Genomic DNA, 17,421 nt, shown 5'->3' on the forward strand with positions numbered 1-17,421 from the left:
AGTTCTTGGCTTGGTCCCAGGTGAGGCGTCCACCCTGGGTACTCCCTAGAGGGGGTAAAGTGCCACCCTCTGGGCCGTGCAAGAGAAAGGGTGAACGCCTGCTGGGCTGGCAAGGTGTGGACAGTACACACAGCTCCCTGGCCTCTTCTTCCATTTCCACAGTCCCAGGGCTGTAGAGGTGAAGCCTGGCTTAGAGTCCTGGACTGTGCCTTTAGCACTGCCAGCTGAGCATGCTGTCCCTGGAGCCACTCAAGTCAGCCCCAAGGGGTCACCTGTCTACCCATATAGCATGGGACAGTGATGGACCATCAAGGCGTGGATCCCTCAGGCCCAGGAGGGACAGCAGGCTACTGTCCTATGCTGGGGCAGAGGAGCCTCTTGGCCAGGCAGGTGATTCTTAGCTTGGTGCCAGGAGCCTCCCAGGAGCAGCATGGATGAAGTTGAGGATGCTGCTCAGGCCAAGGGGGGCAACAAGTGCCCAACAGGGTTAAGGGAGGCAGTGTCCTGGAAGTGCCAGAGCTGTAGGTGGGGATGGAGCAGGTGGGCTCAGCCATGCTTGGGTTCCAGGGGCTGGCAGCAGCAGCTTGCTTGCGGGGCTGGGGACACCTGCCAGGCATGGCATCCCTCTGTTGTCAACCACCTTGTCTCAGGCACTTGTACACATACACTCCTATGTTAATAAACCCATATATCCCTACTCACCCCAAACACTACTGTAATGCCCAACTGCTCCCCCTGTCATACAGCTGCTGGCTGTACCACCATGTGGGCAGCCTAGATTGAATTTCTGGCTTTGGCTTGGCCTAGTCCTGGCTGCTGTGGACACAGGATGAGTACAACAGTGGACACCCCAGGCTGGACACAGCCTGGTGGGCAGCAAGGCTGTCAGGCCCCAGGTCCAGCTGTTTCACAGCAGACTAGGCCTGATGCCATCAGCCACACAAGACAACATGGCATATGGGAACTGTGAGGCAGTGGAGGTTGCTAGGCAAGTTTGTCATTTGAAAGGTCTCTCATTCCCCAGTTCACTCCCTGAAGAGCCGCAACAGCCAGGCCTGACCAGGTCAAACCCAGGATCCTGGAGCTCCATTCAGGTCTCCCACATGGGTGCTGGGGCCCAAGCACTGGATAGCCATCCTCCACTGACATGAAGTTGGGTCAGAATTGGAACAGCCAGGACGTGAACTGGTACCCATGCTGCTTGCCAGGGCAGCAGGTGCAGCTTTCACGCACAGTGCCGCAGCACCTGATCTAATTCAGGTTTGAGGTGATTACCAATGAAGGTGCCCTGCCAGCGTCCATTTGGGTCCAACACTTTTGCCATGTTGGCAGCTGAGTGTTTCCACTCCACCTGCTGTGCCTTGCCCTTCACTGACCAAGGGCACACAGGGAGAGCCCAATTCTGGCATCTTTGATGTTGCTGTCAGGCTGGCTCCTGCCACCCCCACCGGATCCCCTCCCAGGCCCCAGAGTGTACAGGGCAATGCCCCCATGGGAGCCTCAGACTGGACCCCAGACTGATAGACAGAGGCTGTGCAAGTCTTGGGACCACGACCAGTGGCCAACAGCCACTACCTGCAAGGCGTGTCGTCCCTGGACAGCTGGGACACAAATGGCTGGAGACTCAAATGTCCACAGCCCAGCCCAGCCATGGCGGCCACTGCCCTGAATGACAGGAGGGGCATGCCCTGTGACCTTGCCCCCACCTGTTCGATACTAGCCCAGAAAGGAGGCCTGTGGCTCAGAACTGCTCATGATAGTGACAATCATGATGTCAGGTGGGCACCTGAGACTGACAGAAGGTTCTGGGAACCATGGATGGCCTGCAGGGTTGGGTGCTGCCCACCAGGACTGGACCTTACGCCAGATTCTTGGGATACCCATCTGAGTTCCTCTCAGCACCAACTCTGCTGGGAGCCAGTGGAGCTGGGGGCCTGGTGTTTGCACTGTGTCCACAAGTGCCGGACAGCAACCCCAGGAGAATGCGAGGGCTCACTGGATAGAGTGCTGCAGACTCGGCTGCCCACCAGAGGCCCCAGGGGAACATAAGGGCCCCGCTTGTTCTCGTTGGGACAGGAAAGGGCCCAAGAAGTCCTTGATTTAGCAGGAAGGAAACCAGAAGCCCTTTCTCTGGTAGAGCCCCCACCCACCTGCCCAGGTAGCCAGCACCTCCACAGCAGCTGGTTTATTTGGTTTCACGAATTCTACATGATTTATTTAGTTCACAGGCTCCGCCTAGGAAACGACTCAGCCAACCCGAGCCACTGCCCGCCCTGCTGCTGAGCGCTGACCAAGAGCCAGGAGAGTGCCCCTGAATGGGCAGCTGGCCACTTCTGCTTCTGGCTCCAGCCCTGGTTCCTGGGGCCATAGAAGCCCTCCTCTGGCCGCTCCTCCGCCTGCCTCTCTGTTCTCTGATTTGAAGAGCTCACTTCCCTTTCCTCACTGCCGCCGGTATCGATCACCTGGCACGCAATTTCGTTGGCTCAGTGCCACGTCTCCACCAGGAACCAGGTGGTGCCATCTTCACGGTCATTCACAAAGTGAGATGGGCAGACACAGCCTTCTGGGGACCTGGGTTGGCTGGGGCCTCATTGAGGCAGTGAGGCTGGACCTGGGATTGCCAGTGAGCATCCCTGCCAAGGCAGGCCCCATTCTGACTCTGGCCCACCTGAACGCACTCTGTACAGCCATGGCACCCGGCACCCCAAGCCAGCACCCAGGTGCCACCCACACATGTGTGACACAGAGGGATGTCCAGTCCAGCTGCTAGCCTCCAGGGGCCTGCCTGGTCCTTCCTTGGGGAACCTGGTGTCTTTGGATCTGTCTGAACCATGGGCAATGGGGTGGGGCCAAGAGTTCTGGGGTGGTCCATCACTACTGAGGAGTGCTCACACAGCGCTTGCAAGGGACCTCCGGGCTCTGACCATGACTCGGGTGCTGGGGCGGCCACTGATAACTCTCACAGGTCCAGAAGGGACACATGGAGGACAGGCTGGCCTGAAGGAATGTGGAGGATGGTGCCCACAGGGGCTCCCAGGAAAGGTGTGGGGACACAGACAGCAGACCTCTGCCGGCAGGGAAACTCCGCTGCCCACTCTGAACAGGACCCACCCATGGTCCCTGCCCAAGGCCAGAAACCCCACCCAGGCTACACCCAAGGCAAGAGCCCAGCACAGAGAGGAGGGGTGCGGGAAAGACCAAGACTCAGAACAGAAGGGAGAGGTGTGGGGGGTGGGGAATCCCAGCCCAGCACAGAGGGGAGAGGCGTGGGGGGGGTCCTGGCCCAGCACAGAGGGGAGGGGACCCCAGCTCAGCAGGGGGTGGGGCGGCACCTGGTGGCTGGGTCAGCCTCGCTGGACTGACCGGCTGGAGGACCAGTGGACGAATGCACACATGCTACTAACTGAGGAAGGACAGGAGACCGGCGACACAGCTTCACGGACTGCATGCTAGCACTTCACGCAGATGGGGGGGGCCGGTGCCTCACCCGCGACTACAGTTCATGATTCTAGGGTCGAGGTGGGTGGGCGCTGGCCCTCCTGCGCTTAGTTGAACCCGTCGGTGTGGTAGCTGGGGTGGGAGTCGGCCGTGAGCTGGGTGGTCTCTGTGGCGGACACCGGCTGTATGATGATGGGTGTGTCCGTGGCCTCTGAAAGGGAAGCGTGGCCTCATGGTATAGGGTGGCGTGGGCCCTGGGTGGCAGCAGCCAGTGGTGGGACATGGCTCCAAGGGTAGCAGCGGTGGCAGCAGCAACAGCAGCCGGCTAGGATACGACTCCAAGAGCCGGTGGCTGAGCTCCACCCATTGCAGCCCACCCTGCCTGCACCCCCCACTGCTCCCTGAGCTAGGCTACTGCGGCCTGGGCAAGTCGGCTGCACCTGTTACCTCCGTGTCCACGTTCACACCTCAACAGTGCCGGCCGCCAAACCCCGCGGCAGCGTCAGTGCCCTCCTGTTTGACAAGACAGGCGACACGGCTCAGGGCCCATCTGGCAGCCTGCCCTGGCTGGCAGGAGCAGGCAGCCACTCACCCCGCTCATCCGACTGCAGCTGTGCCTCCAGGTCCTCGGGCGACACGTAGAACTCGGCCTCCTCGCCCTCAGGGGCTTTGGGCTTGCACTTGCCACAGCAGCAGTTGAAGCAGCAGCAGAGGCAGCAGCAGCAGTAGCAGCAGGTGAGCAGACCGCAGACGACAAACAGGGCCTAGGGCGAGAAGCCAGGCTCAGCGGCTGGGGCACCACAAGGCGCAGGGGGGCTGGGGAGGTCCAGGCACACCCACGGCATAGGGCGGGGATTCAGGCATGACACACACGGGTTGGGAGACCTAACAGAGGACACACAGCCCAGCCCAGACACTCCTCCCATCTACACGGCAACGCTGGCAACAGGGACCGCCCCCTCCCCCAGGACAGGGAACCGGGGCTCCTGGCCCACGCCAGCTGCCCTCACCTTGGCCCACCAGCTGGATAGCACGAAGTAGGTGTTAACATTCTCCTCCCCAAACTGCTCGGCCACGTAGAGCCCCAGTGAGCCGTACTTGTCGTAGATGTTCCTCTTGGTAGCATCCGTCAGGATGGCATGAGCGTTGTTAATCTCCTTGAACTTGTCTGCCGCCTCCGGGTTGTCGGGGTTCTTGTCAGGGTGATACTTCAGGGCCAGCTTCCTGCAAGCCCAGACCAATGCCTGCTCTCACAACCCCTCCACCCCACGGACCCTGGACCCGGATGCTGGCCACGTGGTTCGTCCTACCGGTAGGACTTCTTGATGTCATCAGAGGTGGCATTCTTGTCCAGTCCGAGCACGTGGTAGAGGGATTCCCCAGACGTGGAGAGGGACCGCTGCCTCTGGTCGGCCATGTTAAGTTAGTCTGCAGGAGAACAGAGACAGAATGCGTCAGAGCGGGCAGTGATGTCAGCGTGGGACACAGAACACATCGGAGCAGGTGACCATGTCAGCATGGGACATGGGTTAGGTTTAGGGTTAGGTGGCCATGTTGGCGTGGGACACGGGACACATCAGAGCTGGCAGCTATGTCAGCATGCGACAAGGGTCAGATTTAGGGTTAGGTGGCCATATCGGCACAGGACATGGGATGCATTAGAGCAGACACAGAAGCCCCAGGCAGGCTCTACCAGCATGTGAAAAGTGACTTCAGCATGCTGCTACTTGGGTTTGCAAGGGCGATGCTGCACCAAGGATACAGGAGTGTGAAGGGAGAACAGCAAGAGATACAGAAACACCCAGGAGAGAGCAGAAACCACACACACTGCTACACTCTAACACACCAGCAGCAACACATAAGGGCTCCAGCGGCTCTGCGCCTCAGGCTGAGGTTGTGTGGACCCTGGAACTGCTCAGAGCTCTCCAACAGCACAGTGCACTGCAGGACACACAGGACATGGCCCAGGTGGCTTTGCGTTAGGAACTGCCCGGCCCAGAACCCTCTGCCCACCTGCAGTGCACAGCTCACGTCCCCTGCCCAGCCTCAGGACGGTCCTGGCTGCTATGCCCAGAGAAGCCATGACAGTGCAGGAACTGAGTCCTCAACTAGAAGAGGGACTGGAGGCACAGGACTCAGCTCTCCCTCTGCAGCCATGGCCAGGACAGGTGGAGACATGAGAGCCGAGGACCTTCGAGAGTAGCATCATGCCTCAGCTGCAGAGGGGTACCCTCAAGTGGATGCTGCATGTCCACCAGGATGCTGGTCAGTGACTGGGACTCTCAGGAATATCCCCCAGTCTGCCCACTTCCCAATAGCAGCCAGCCCCAAGCAGACAGGCATCCCAGGGCGCCTACCAGCAACCAAGGGTTGTGCCCCGTCTGCTGCCCACGCAGGTTCTCCCTACACCCCGAGCCTCATCTCTGAGCTGCAACCACAGACTCTACGAAAAATACACAAGGAGGCAGCCCGGCCACCTGCCCAACCCCTATTCCCTCCCAGTGGAGGGACTGGTAACCCCAGCAAACGAAGGCAGGCCACAGGACACCAGCCTCGAGCCTTGACAGCATCAACTGGGCACATGCTGATTCTGGCTGGCAGCTCCTAACCCCCTGACTGTTCTTTGGACACATGGGACTGGGACAGCAAGGCAGGTGGTCTCCGAGGCAGCGTGGGGCCGTGCTGCTGGTCTGCTGTCATGTCACTTAACACAGCTCACATCTGTGAGCCATGGTGCATCACCAAACACAGGGGCCGGTTGCCATGGAAACCAACCACAAGCTCCCAGGATTCCAAGTCCCAGCCCTGGGGGAGGGGAAGCCATGGTTAGGAGCACCATGCAGGTACTCCCCAGGCCAGCCTTTGGAACAGAAGCCCCGGGCAACCTGAGTGCGACACTGCAACCCCATGTTCTGAGCAGCTCTGGAATTAACCAGCCCTACCTAGCACCTCTTTCAGAGATCCTGTCCTCAGCTTGCAGGAGCCTTGCTTGGATCAGAGGACAGTGGACAACACCTGCCTGGGTCGGCATTACACTGTCCATGTGCACGTCACCAATAAGCCCATGGCACAGATCGGACAGCCTCGGGTGTCAGCCTGACAGCCCTGCACCTGCCCAAGAGCTGCTCCCACGGGTGTTAGCCTGACAGCCCTGCACCTGCCCAAGAGCTGCTCCCACGGTCAAGCGACAGAACTCCTGCCTTGCTCTAACTCTGCCCCTTAAGCAGATAAGACATAAAAGAAGAAAACAACAACATGAGGAGGTGTGCCCGTGAACCCATCTGAATGCCCAGGAAGGAGGCACAGGTGATGGTTCAGGCACATGGGCCCCTGCACCGTGGGACCTGGGTGGAGCTCCAGGCCCCCTGGCTTTGCCCTGGTCAGGCCCTGGCTACTGTGGGCATCTGGGGAGGGAACTGAGGGACGGGGACCCCTCTTTCCTCTCACTTTCAAATGATATGGCATATGGTGGGAAAGGTCTCCCCCTTGCCATTCAGATAAATCAATCAAGCTACACAAAACAGAGAGGGCAGGTGCCAAGGACTCCACATGAAGTCTACAGTACTGCCCACACACAAGCACTGAACTGGCCTCCCTGGGCTGATGGACAGGAGGGTGGCCCAGACTGGAGTGGCGGAGCTGGGGACGGTGGATTGCGGGGGCAGTGCTGAGGTCTGTGGGGCTGGTGCTGGTTGGAGTCCTGGCTCCTCCACTTGCACTCCAGCTCTACCCTCGGGAAGAAGGTCCAAGTCCTTGGGCCTCTGCACCCACGCAGGAGACCCAGCAGAAGCTCCAGGATAGCAACTTTGGCCTGGGCCAGCTCAGGTTGTAAGGCGCTGTGGGGCTGGGGGCGGGGGGAGGACACAGCACAGGGTCAGGCTTTAGTCGAGGCTGTTCCAGGTGACCTGCTGCCCACTGCCCGGGCTGCAGAGCCCCAACCCAGGTGACAGATCAGACAGCAGTCCCATAAGAAGCAGATTTAGTTTCCAGTTCAGTACTCACAGGGGCCTCTTACCCCACAGCAGTGATGCAAAAATGGAGGGTGTGCCCCAGCACCAGCCCTATGGCAACAACGTCTCCATGGCCACAGGAACTCCCCTCCATCATCCTTGCACTCTTAAGGAACCACACTGAGGGAAGCAACTGTCATGTACTGTGCCACTGCTGCATGGCACACGTGAAGGGCATGCCACCCCATGGCTCCCACACGAGGCGGTACAACCATTCTAGGACACACACTTGCCATGTGCTCCACACTGGGGACAGTAACACGTCCTCACGAGCATGCCGACAGGTTGCACCAGGGCAGGCTGTCTGGCCTGTGGAGTTGTGTACTTACACCCTAATGGCACAGCACCAGGCAGATGGCATCAACAGTTCAGATGGCCTGCCACACACATGGGGGATGTGGATGGAGGTCCCCAGCTCTGGCCTTGGCCCTGACTAGCAGTCATGGGAAGCAGATGGGCGCTCTGACTCTAAAAGAGTCAGAGAAGAATATAGATAAAAGGGAGGTCAGAATATAGATAAAAGGGAGGTCAGAACTAAGCTATACAAAACTAACTTATCCACAGCGTCTGAGGGCAGGTGCAGGAGGACTGGGGGTTTGGGAAGTTTGGGGAGCCCACTAGCTGGGGGACCCCGCTCCTGAAAGAAGACAGACGCCCACACAGCATCTTCATTTCTAACTCATATGCCACATGAGAGCTTAAAACAACAGGTGCAGACACACCTCTTCACAGTGTGTGAAGCCTCTGCCTCCAGTGCCACACCACATGGGCACTGGTTTGAGTCCCAGCTGCACCACTTCTATTGTGCTCCACCCTTGGGAGGCTGGTCCACATCCTTGGCTCCCAACTACAGCTTGGCCCAGCTCAGGTTGTTCTGGCCATTTAGAGAGTGAGCCAACAGACGGCGGACCTCTCTCCCTCTTTAACTCTGCCGTGAAAGCCCAGTGAGAAGGAAGAAGCCAGCTCCAGCTCACCAGTGCAGCACTGCACAGAGCTTCGGAGGTTCATCCTGGTTTGCAGTCCTCACTGCACGGTACAGGTTCAGGCCGGTCCCTCAGAGAAGGCCCCATGGCCTCACCTGACACAGCAGGGGATCCAGTCACGAGACTGGTGGGATCGGACTCTATCTGGAACATTTTCACCTTGATTGTCTTCTTTCTTTTAAAGGCAGGCTTTATTTCAGTTTTATGTATTTACTGATTTGAAAGCCGGAGCAGGGGCCCGGTGCGACAGTGCGACAGTGTAGCGGTAAAAGTCCTTGCCTTGAATGCGCCAAGATCCCATATGGGTGCTGGTTCTAATCCCAGTGGCCTCACTTCCCATTCAGTTCCCTGCTTGTGGCCTGGGAAAGCAGTTGAGGACAGCCCAAAGCTTTGGGACCCTGTACCCGTGGGAAACTTGGGGGTGGTTCCTGGCTCCTGGCTTCGGGTCGGCGCAGCACCGGCCGTTGGCGGCCACTTGGGGAGTGAATCATTAGTCAAAGATCTTCCTCTCTGTCTCCTCCTCTCTGTATATCTGACTTTCCAGCAAAATAAAATAGATAAATAAATCTTAAAAAAAAAAAAAGAAAGAAAGAAAGAAAAAGGAAAAGGAAAGAGCCAGAGCAGCACAAAGAACCTAAGCTCCCATCTAGCGGCTCCTTCTCCAGCTGCCCGCAGGTCTGGTCATCTGGTCTCCCAAGTGGGTACAGGGGCCTGAGCACTCTCCAGCCACCTTCAACTGCTTTCCCAGGCATTAGCAGTGAGCTGGATTGGAAGTAGAGCAGCTGGGACTCGAACTGGCATCCGCAAGAGATGCCAGAACTGAAGGTAGTTGCTTTAACTGCAACATCACGGTGCCAGTCTGTTTTTTATTTCTTCATTTTACAAACATCACTTTCTCAGACGATAGAACTTTAGCACTGATAGCAAACTGCTGGCTACGAGCCAGGGACGGGAAGCCAGTGGGGCTGTTACCGGAGGCCTGTGGTGCCTAACCTGGTTGGTGTCAGCACTTGTGGGGGATGCGCAATGGCACACACAGCGGTGTGGAAGCTCATCTGTAGCCATGGACAGTGCTGGGGGTGGCTGGCACCTGGCATGGCTCTCACAGCCATCGCAACCAAATTGGCTGCTGGCTTGGTCCCCAGGCAGGTATCTGGCATGGCTTCCTGGAGTAGGGTCCACAGGCCCAGGCTTGCATCTCACTTGGCTGTGGCAGACAAGTGTCAATGGTCCCTGCGCCTCTCCCGGATGTGAGCCTACCCCTGGGCACATCTCTGCCTCAGCAGGCCAGGCAGTCACTAGGCCTTGAGGTCGGCAGGCACACAGCTGACAGTACATACAACAAGCTGCCGTGCAAGATGCAGAATTCATAGCTCAGCTCAGAAGCTGTCCTTGTGTGGATCTGAGTGGGGCAGGCCAGGGCCAATTCCATTTCTGTTGATGTGCTGAACTGAACTGCGCTCTGCAGTGACAGCATCTCACGGGAGCTAGCTCAAGTCCCGCCTCCTGCCATTCAGCTGGGAAAGCATCGGATGCTGTTCCAAGGGCTCGGGCCCTGCAGCACATGGGAGCCCGGTGGCTCCTGGCCTAGCCAGCTATCGTAGCCATTGGTGCAGGCAATGGGCGACTGAAAGACCTCTGACTGCCATCACTCTTTCAAAGATTTATGTATTTATTTCCTTGAAAGGCTAAGTGAGAGAATATGAATGAGAATGTATCTCCTAGCCACTGGTTTAGTGTCTATATGACCAAAGTCAGGAACCTGCAACTCCAGCTGGCTTCTGGTGTAGGAGCAGGGAGCTCGGTTAGAAATAGGACAGCCAGGACTTGAACTCGCGCCTAGATGGGATGTTAGGCAGTGGTTTAACTCACTGCACCACAAGGCTGCAAGTCCCTCTATCATTTTTATTTAAAAGACAGTGACGAGCCCGGCGTGATAGCATAGCAGCTGAAGTCCTCACCTTGAATATGCTGGGATCCCATATCACCGTTGGCTCTAATTCTGGCAGCCCCGCTTCCCACCCAGCTCCCTGCTCATGGCCTAGGAAAGCAGTTTAAGATGGCCCAAAGCCTTGGGACCCTATACCCGCATGGGAGACCCGAAAGAAGCTCCTGGCTCCCAGCTTCAGATCAGCACAGTTCCAGTCACTGTGGACACTTGGGGAGTGAATCATCGGACGGAAGAATTTCCTCTCTGTCTCTCCTCCCCTCTGCATACCTGACTTTCCAATAAAAATAAATAAATCTTAAAAAAAAAAAAAAGAGTGACAAGAAGTGAGAGCGGGCCTTTCACCCTTTCGTTCACTCTTCAGATGTTCACAACAGCTGGAGCTGGCCAGGAGGAAGCCAGGAGCCAAGAACGCCATCCTGCACCCTCAAGTGGAAGGCAGGGATCAGAGACTTGGAACACCTCACTGCCTTCTCAGGGAACCAGCAGGAACCTGGGCTGGAAGCTTAAACCAGGCTCCATGGTGAAGTGCAGGTGTCCCCAGTGAGCTGAACTCTCAGGTCCAGACCTTGCCACAGAGCTACTCCTCGTCAAGATATGCACACGAACGCTGTCGCTGTCTGTGTGAGCTGGCACAGCATGACATGATCTAACTGACTGCTCTGGTTCTCAGGGAATGCTTCAGAACACACAAGCGAAGCAGTATCTGCATCCCAGGTATTCCGTGCCCATCACACACAGCGACTGTGGATTCCTGGCCAGGGAAGTATCAGTAACAGATGCTACATGTCCGTCTATTGATGTAGCTACTGGGTTGCTGAGGGGCTGGGTGGCTGCTTCTCCTTACAGGAGCCTTTCTTGTGAGCACTCCACGGGGCCACTGGCAAAAGGAAACGCAGCACCCACCTGCCGTGGCAGGTGAGCTGATGGTCTTAGTTTATTCCTTACTTGTTAGGTACAGATTCAAGACTTTTTTTTTTAAGATTTATTTATTTTATTACAAAGTCAGATATATAGAGAGGAGAGACAGAGAGGAAGATCTTCTGTCCGATAATTCACTCCCCAAGTGACCGCAACGGGCCGGTGCTCTGCCGATCCGAAGCCGGGAACCAGGAACCTCTTCCAGGTCTCCCACGCGGGTGCAGGGTACCAAAGCTTTGGGCCGTCCTCCACTGCTTTCCCAGGCCACAAGCAGGGGGCTGGATGGGAACTGGAGCTGCCGGGATTAGAACCGGTGCCCATATGGGATCCCAGCACGTTCAAGGCGAGGACTTTAGCCGCTAGGCCATGCCGCCAGGCCCAAGACTTTTTAAAATAAAGTTTAGTCACTCACTTGAAAGGCAGAGAGGGAGAGAGATCTTTTATCCACTGACTCACTCCCTAAATGGCACTCCAACTGAAGCTGGGTCAGGCTGAAATCAGCAGTCAAGAGCTCCACCTGGGTCTCGCATGTGGGCACAAGGGCCCAGGGATTTGGGTCATCCTCTGCTGCTTTCCCAGGAGCATTAGCAGGGAGTTGGGTTGGAAGTAGAATAGCTGGGACTAGAATCAGTGAGGAGAGAATAAAGATTCAAGACTGTGGAACTGGGTGGGCACTTGACACAGCAATCAACACACCACCCAGAACACCCAAATCCTCATCAGCATGTTGGTTCTGGTGTCCTAGGACCCTAGTTCCTTCTTCCTGCCAAGGCACACCCTGAGACACAGTCTCTGGCCCAGCCTGGGGAGTGACAGCAGATGGGAGATCTCTGTCTGCCTTTCACACACTTGAAACAAGGACCAGCCCTGTGACGCAGCATGTTAAGCTGACATGAGCAGTGCCAGCAGGCCCTATGAGTACAGATTTGTATCCTGGCTGTTCCACTTCCCATCCAGCTCCCTATCTGTGGCCTGGAAAAGCAGTCGAGGACAGCCCAAAGCCCTAGGACCCTACACCTGTGTGGAAGACCAGGAGGAAGCTTCTGGCTCCTGGCTTTGGATCAGCACAGCTTTGGCTGTTACAGCCATCTGAGGAGGTGATCTCTTTTCCCTTCTAACTCTGCAATCTGTCTTTAAAACAAATAAATATTTAGGGCTCGGCAGCGTGGCCTAGTGGCTGGGGTCCTCGCCTTGATCCCATATGGCCGCTGGTTCTAATCCCGGCAGCTCCACTTCCTCTCTATCTCTCCTCCTCTCAGTATATCTGACTTTGTAATAAAAATAAAATAAATCTTTAAAAAAAATAAATAAATATTTAAAAACAAAGAATTGCTGATTTTTGTTTTTAAAGAATTGTCTCCTGGGCCTGGTGCAGTGGCCTAGCAGCTAAAGCTCTCGCCTTGAAATTACCAGGATCCCATACGGTCGCCTGTTCTAACCCTGGCGGCCCCACCTCCCATCCAATTCCCTGCTTGTGGCCTGGGAAAGCAGTGGAGGAAGGCCCAAAGTCTTGGGACCCTGCATCCACGTGGGAGACCAGGAAGAGCTCCTGGCTTCGGATTAACACAGCACCGGCCGTTGCAGTCACTTCGGGAGTGAATCATCGAACGGAAGATCTTTGTCTCTCCTTCTCTCTGTATATGTGACTTTGCAATAAAAATAAATAAATCTTTAAAAAAAAAAGATTTGTCTCCTTCAGAGTCAGAGTTATGGAGAGGGAAGGAGAGACAGTGAGACCTCCAGGCAACAAGCAGGGAGCTGGGTCAGAAGTGGAGCAGCTGGGACTAGAACACCCCTATGGGATGCTGGCACTGCAGGGAGAGGATTAGCCTGCTATACACAAGAGGTGCCAGCCTCTTAGCACTAACCACAGGAGGTGCTGTCCAGCAAACTCCTGGTACACACTGCAAGAGACAGGGCACACCTTATCAAGGCGGTCTGCCCTGAGCCCACATGCTGAGGTCAGTTCAGATGAGACCATCCCCGAGCCCACACAGTACCTCATGAGGCCCAGCACAGGCATCTTCATGAACTTGTGTCACTGCAACAGCATCCAAAGCCACAATTCTGCAGTGAACGAGAAACCAGCAGGGCTTCCAAGACAGTGCAGCACCGAGCCGCTGGAGCAAGAGCAGGGCAAACAGCAAACCCAGGCCTCTCACTGGCAATGCTACCGCGACGCCACCACCCCCTCAACTGAGTCCTGCTCTCCCTGCGCTTCCCCCACAGGTACCACAGGTGGCATCCTGAACCCGGCCTCGGGAATGACAACTGCAACTCAGAGGCCCTTCCCGGGCAGGTGCTGCGTTCTGGCGTCTCCACTTCTGATCTACTTCCTGTAACGTGCATGCCAAGAGGCAGCAGAGACAGCCCTTGGGCCCAGCCTTGCCTGGTGGGGGTGAAGAATGACTGCCTCTGCAATAAATTAAATTAATTAATTTTTTACAAACTTCACCTGCCTGGAGTCAAGTGCACAATGAGCCAACAGTGAGACACGCTGTGTCTGGGAGGGCTGATATGACCAGACACAACTGGGTTAGCTTTTTCTTTTTTTTTTTTTTTAAAGATTTATTCATTTTATTACAGCCAGATATACACAGAGGAGGAGAGACAGAGAGGAAGATCTTCCGTCCGATGATTCACTCCCCAAGTGAGCCGCAACGGGCCGATGTGCGCCGATCTGAAGCCAGGAACCAGGAACTTCTTCCGGGTCTCCCACACGGGTGCAGGGTCCCAATGCATTGGGCCGTCCTCAACTGCTTTCCCAGGCCACAAGCAGGGAGCTGGATGGGAAGTGGGGCTGCCGGGATTAGAACCGGCGTCCATATGGGATCCCGGGGCTTTCAAGGCGAGGACTTTAGCCGCTAGGCCATGCCGCCGGGCCCTGGGTTAGCTTTTCTTACACAGTGAGCAGGCGCGGAGGGCACAGGGTCCCGGACTCCATGCAAGAATCTCAGTGGTTGCTCCACTCCTAATACAGCTCCCTGCTGACACCTCTGGGAAAGCAGCACGGGATGGCAAGGTGCTTGGGCCCTGCACTCACGGGGCGGGGCTGCGAGCAGCTTGTGTCTGCTGGCTGTGGCTGGCCCAGTCCCAGCCGTGTGGCCATTCAGGGAGTGAAGCAGCAGATGAAAAGTCCTTGTCTAACTCTGCCTTTCTTTTCTTCTTCTAGTCGGAACCGCCTCCACATACAGGAAATTCTAATTTGCTCTGCAGACTCACACTTGGCTAGCAGCCAAGTCTCAGCCAGAATCCCAGCAGCTGTTTCTACTGTCACTTCCTCTTCCTGTCAGTTGCGCTGTTGGCCCACAGGCTGGGTGGAGCCTTCCACACCCCTGATGATGCGGGGCACTATCTAGCCATGAATCACTTCCTTGTCCAAGGCCAACAGCGACAACGGGGCTGCCCACTAGGCTGCCTGCCGGTTCTTCTCTTCAACAGTTGGGCATCAGAAGTGCGATTCAGGGCAGAGTGCCAGGAGCCTGAACATACAAGCAAATGGACCTGCCCAGGAGAGTAGGTGCCTGAAGGAGTAGCCAGAGGAGCTGAGCTCAACCATCACTCGTACTCCCCACCCCAGCTTCTTGCTAATTTGCACCCTGGGAGGCAGCAGGTCATCGCCCAAGTCCATCATGGGTCTCCTCACACACATGTGGGACCCAAACTGCTGTCTTGGCCCTCAACTTTAGCCGCAGCTCAGCCTTGGCCACTGCAGACATCCAAGCAGTGAATCAAGGATGGAAGATCTCTTTCTCTATTTCTTGCTGCCTCTCAAATAAATAGCTAATTGAGAACAGTAAAAGAAAATATGGGTCAAAATTATGTTTCTGGTCAATGGAACAAGGTTTCCTGTCCTGGGGCTCCATTTTGTAAAACAATGTCTGCTTCCTCTTGTCAAGAGATCTTGTTCCCCACCCACTCAGTCCCCTGGGCGAGTCCCCACTCCACGTCCTCTCCAGTTCCCTGGGAGGCAGCAGTAATGCCTGCAGTGTGGTCCCTGCCACCCAGGGACATCCACAGGGTAGCCATGGTCCCTGGCTTCAGCCTAGCCCACCCCAGCTAGGGGACACTTGGGAAGCAAACCAACAAATGGAAGATCTCACTCTCTTTCTCCTTTCAAATCAACAAAATTCAACAAAATGTGATGAAAGGGTACATCCCACTCTTCCCTCTGCCATGCCTTTTTCCCCAGGAACAATTATGGAGGCATGCCAACCCCACTAGAAGGACTGTCAGCAGGACCAGCCCACCGGCCATCACATTAACACACAAAACTCTAGGGGTTCCCAGAAAGTGACAGTCCAGAACTCTTCTATTTGGGGAGGAACCATTTCAACAAGTACTTGCCTGAGGCCTCCAAGTGGACTCCGGGCAGTAAAAACTGCCCAGAACATACCTCGGAGCTCCAACCAGACAGACATGTCGCAGCCACCTTGGGTGACAAGTACTTCCTTTTCCATCTTTCTCTCTTGGCTGAGAGACACAGAAAGAGAAGCCATCTGCCAGTTCCCTCCCCAAGTGGCCACAACAGCAAGAACCCATCTGGTGGCAGGAACCTGCCAACTTCATGTTAGCAGGAAGCTGGACTTCTGACACCAGGACAAGAAAGGCAGGTACCCCAAGCAGTTGCTCAACGTGCTGTGCTACAAGGCCTGCCCTCACATTACTAAGAAACAAATGAGTAAAACAGGTGTAGACGAGAAAGCTCCCACATCAGGTATGACCGTCCTGTATGAGGCTTGTAGGATTTTTACAATGTTTACCTGAAAGGTAAACAGACAGAGATCTCATACCTGCTCACACCGAGGACTGGAGCTATCATGCACTGTCTCCCAGGGTGCCCAGGCAGCAGGAAGCCAGACTGGGAGCAGGCACCTCGAGGTGGGGTGGGCGTACCAAGCAAAACACAGGCTGGTACTGTACTGTCAAGACTGCAAAGTGGGGGTGAGCACACGCTGCACCAACAAGTTCAGGCCAGACTACTCCAAGGCGAGTGAATGCCTGGCCCGGCAGTGGGCAGTCCTGCATCCTGACCTGGGTCCTGCCCCCCGATTCCAGCTCTCTGCCAGCACAGGTCTGGGAGGGAGAGATGACAGTGCACGTCAGTGGGTTTCAGCCATCCATGGGAGACCTATTCTGAGTCCCAGCTCCCAGGTCAGCCCTGGGCAGTGTAGGCATTTGCTGGGTGAGCCAGTGGCTAGGAGTCTTCCACATGCATTAATAAACTGTTAAAATTAAAAATTAAACAAAGAAGAGCAACAATGCTGCCTCCTCCCCAGCTTATTATTAGAGACCAAAGGTATTCACTGTTGGTGCATTGACAGAGAGCATCACGGGAAGGCAGCCTCCCTGGGACAGCGGTTCACAGGCTCTCTGATCCAGGCAGCTCACAGCTGCTGGCTGCCTGGTGTCCAGTGGAAATCATGGCCACTGGGGTTAAGCCTTCTACTTGATCCATGTAACCAGAGTCCCAGAGAGATGACATGGGAGACACCACCCCACTCCTGCCTCTCCCACCACAAGGGCGCCTGCAGTTTTTAGGTGGGCCAAGTCTTGAAGTCATGAATGAATACAATGTGCAGAGGACAACCAGTGATTTCTGTCTTAATGCAAGATGACCGGCTACTCCAAAACAGGCAGAGGGACAGCACAGGACAAAACCAGAAGACAGGAGAACGCAGCACACCAGGCTCATAGGAGAGGAATCTTTCGAAGGCGATTGTACAGATCAAGCTTGCCGGGATTAGAAGGGAATTAAAGGTTTTCTAAAAATGGGGCATTGATTTCCAAGCCACAGGGTCACATAGCCACACTGTAATGCCCTGCAGAGTGCCAGCTGGCCACTAATAGGAAGGTGTGCTACTTGGTCCAGGACCACCAGCTGGATCCCCGGCACCTACCCTGCATGTTGCGTCCAGTAGACACATCCGCAGACTCCTGCAAACATGTGGCTACCTGTGTGTGCCTTGGAGCATTGTAACAACCACTTTGTTTGCAGAAAAGTCAGTGATAACAGTGACCTCAGAACCCACTCTGCTCAATGTTTGCCATCTTTGAGAGAGCAGAAATAAATGGTTCAACTTTCCTATTATCTTAAAGATGTACTGTACCACTTGACAGG

The 17,421-nt window shown here is 55.7% G+C and overlaps 1 protein-coding gene across 5 annotated transcripts in view; it reads right to left on the bottom strand.

Moving 5' to 3' along the window:
- Positions 1 to 2,170: 2,170 nt before the first annotated feature.
- DNAJC5 (DnaJ heat shock protein family (Hsp40) member C5) overlaps positions 2,171 to 17,421 on the bottom strand; it is a 77,343-nt gene continuing 62,092 nt past the window's right edge. For 2 of the 5 annotated variants that reach the window (XM_058679265.1, XM_058679264.1), the window contains 4 exons: positions 4,749 to 4,866; positions 4,449 to 4,662; positions 4,031 to 4,202; positions 2,171 to 3,649 (listed from right to left, as the gene is read on the bottom strand). In XM_058679265.1, coding sequence (XP_058535248.1) covers positions 3,546 to 3,649; positions 4,031 to 4,202; positions 4,449 to 4,662; positions 4,749 to 4,855 — 597 coding nt within the window. In that variant the 5' untranslated portion in view covers positions 4,856 to 4,866 and the 3' untranslated portion in view covers positions 2,171 to 3,545. Of the gene's footprint in view, positions 3,650 to 3,878; positions 3,952 to 4,030; positions 4,203 to 4,448; positions 4,663 to 4,748; positions 4,867 to 5,986; positions 6,203 to 17,421 lie in introns of those variants that run through there. The other 3 variants (XR_009247413.1, XR_009247414.1, XM_058679266.1) reach the window with 3 other exon arrangements.

This window comes from Ochotona princeps, chromosome 22, assembly GCF_030435755.1.
Source record: "Ochotona princeps isolate mOchPri1 chromosome 22, mOchPri1.hap1, whole genome shotgun sequence".
NCBI lineage: Eukaryota > Metazoa > Chordata > Mammalia > Lagomorpha > Ochotonidae > Ochotona > Ochotona princeps.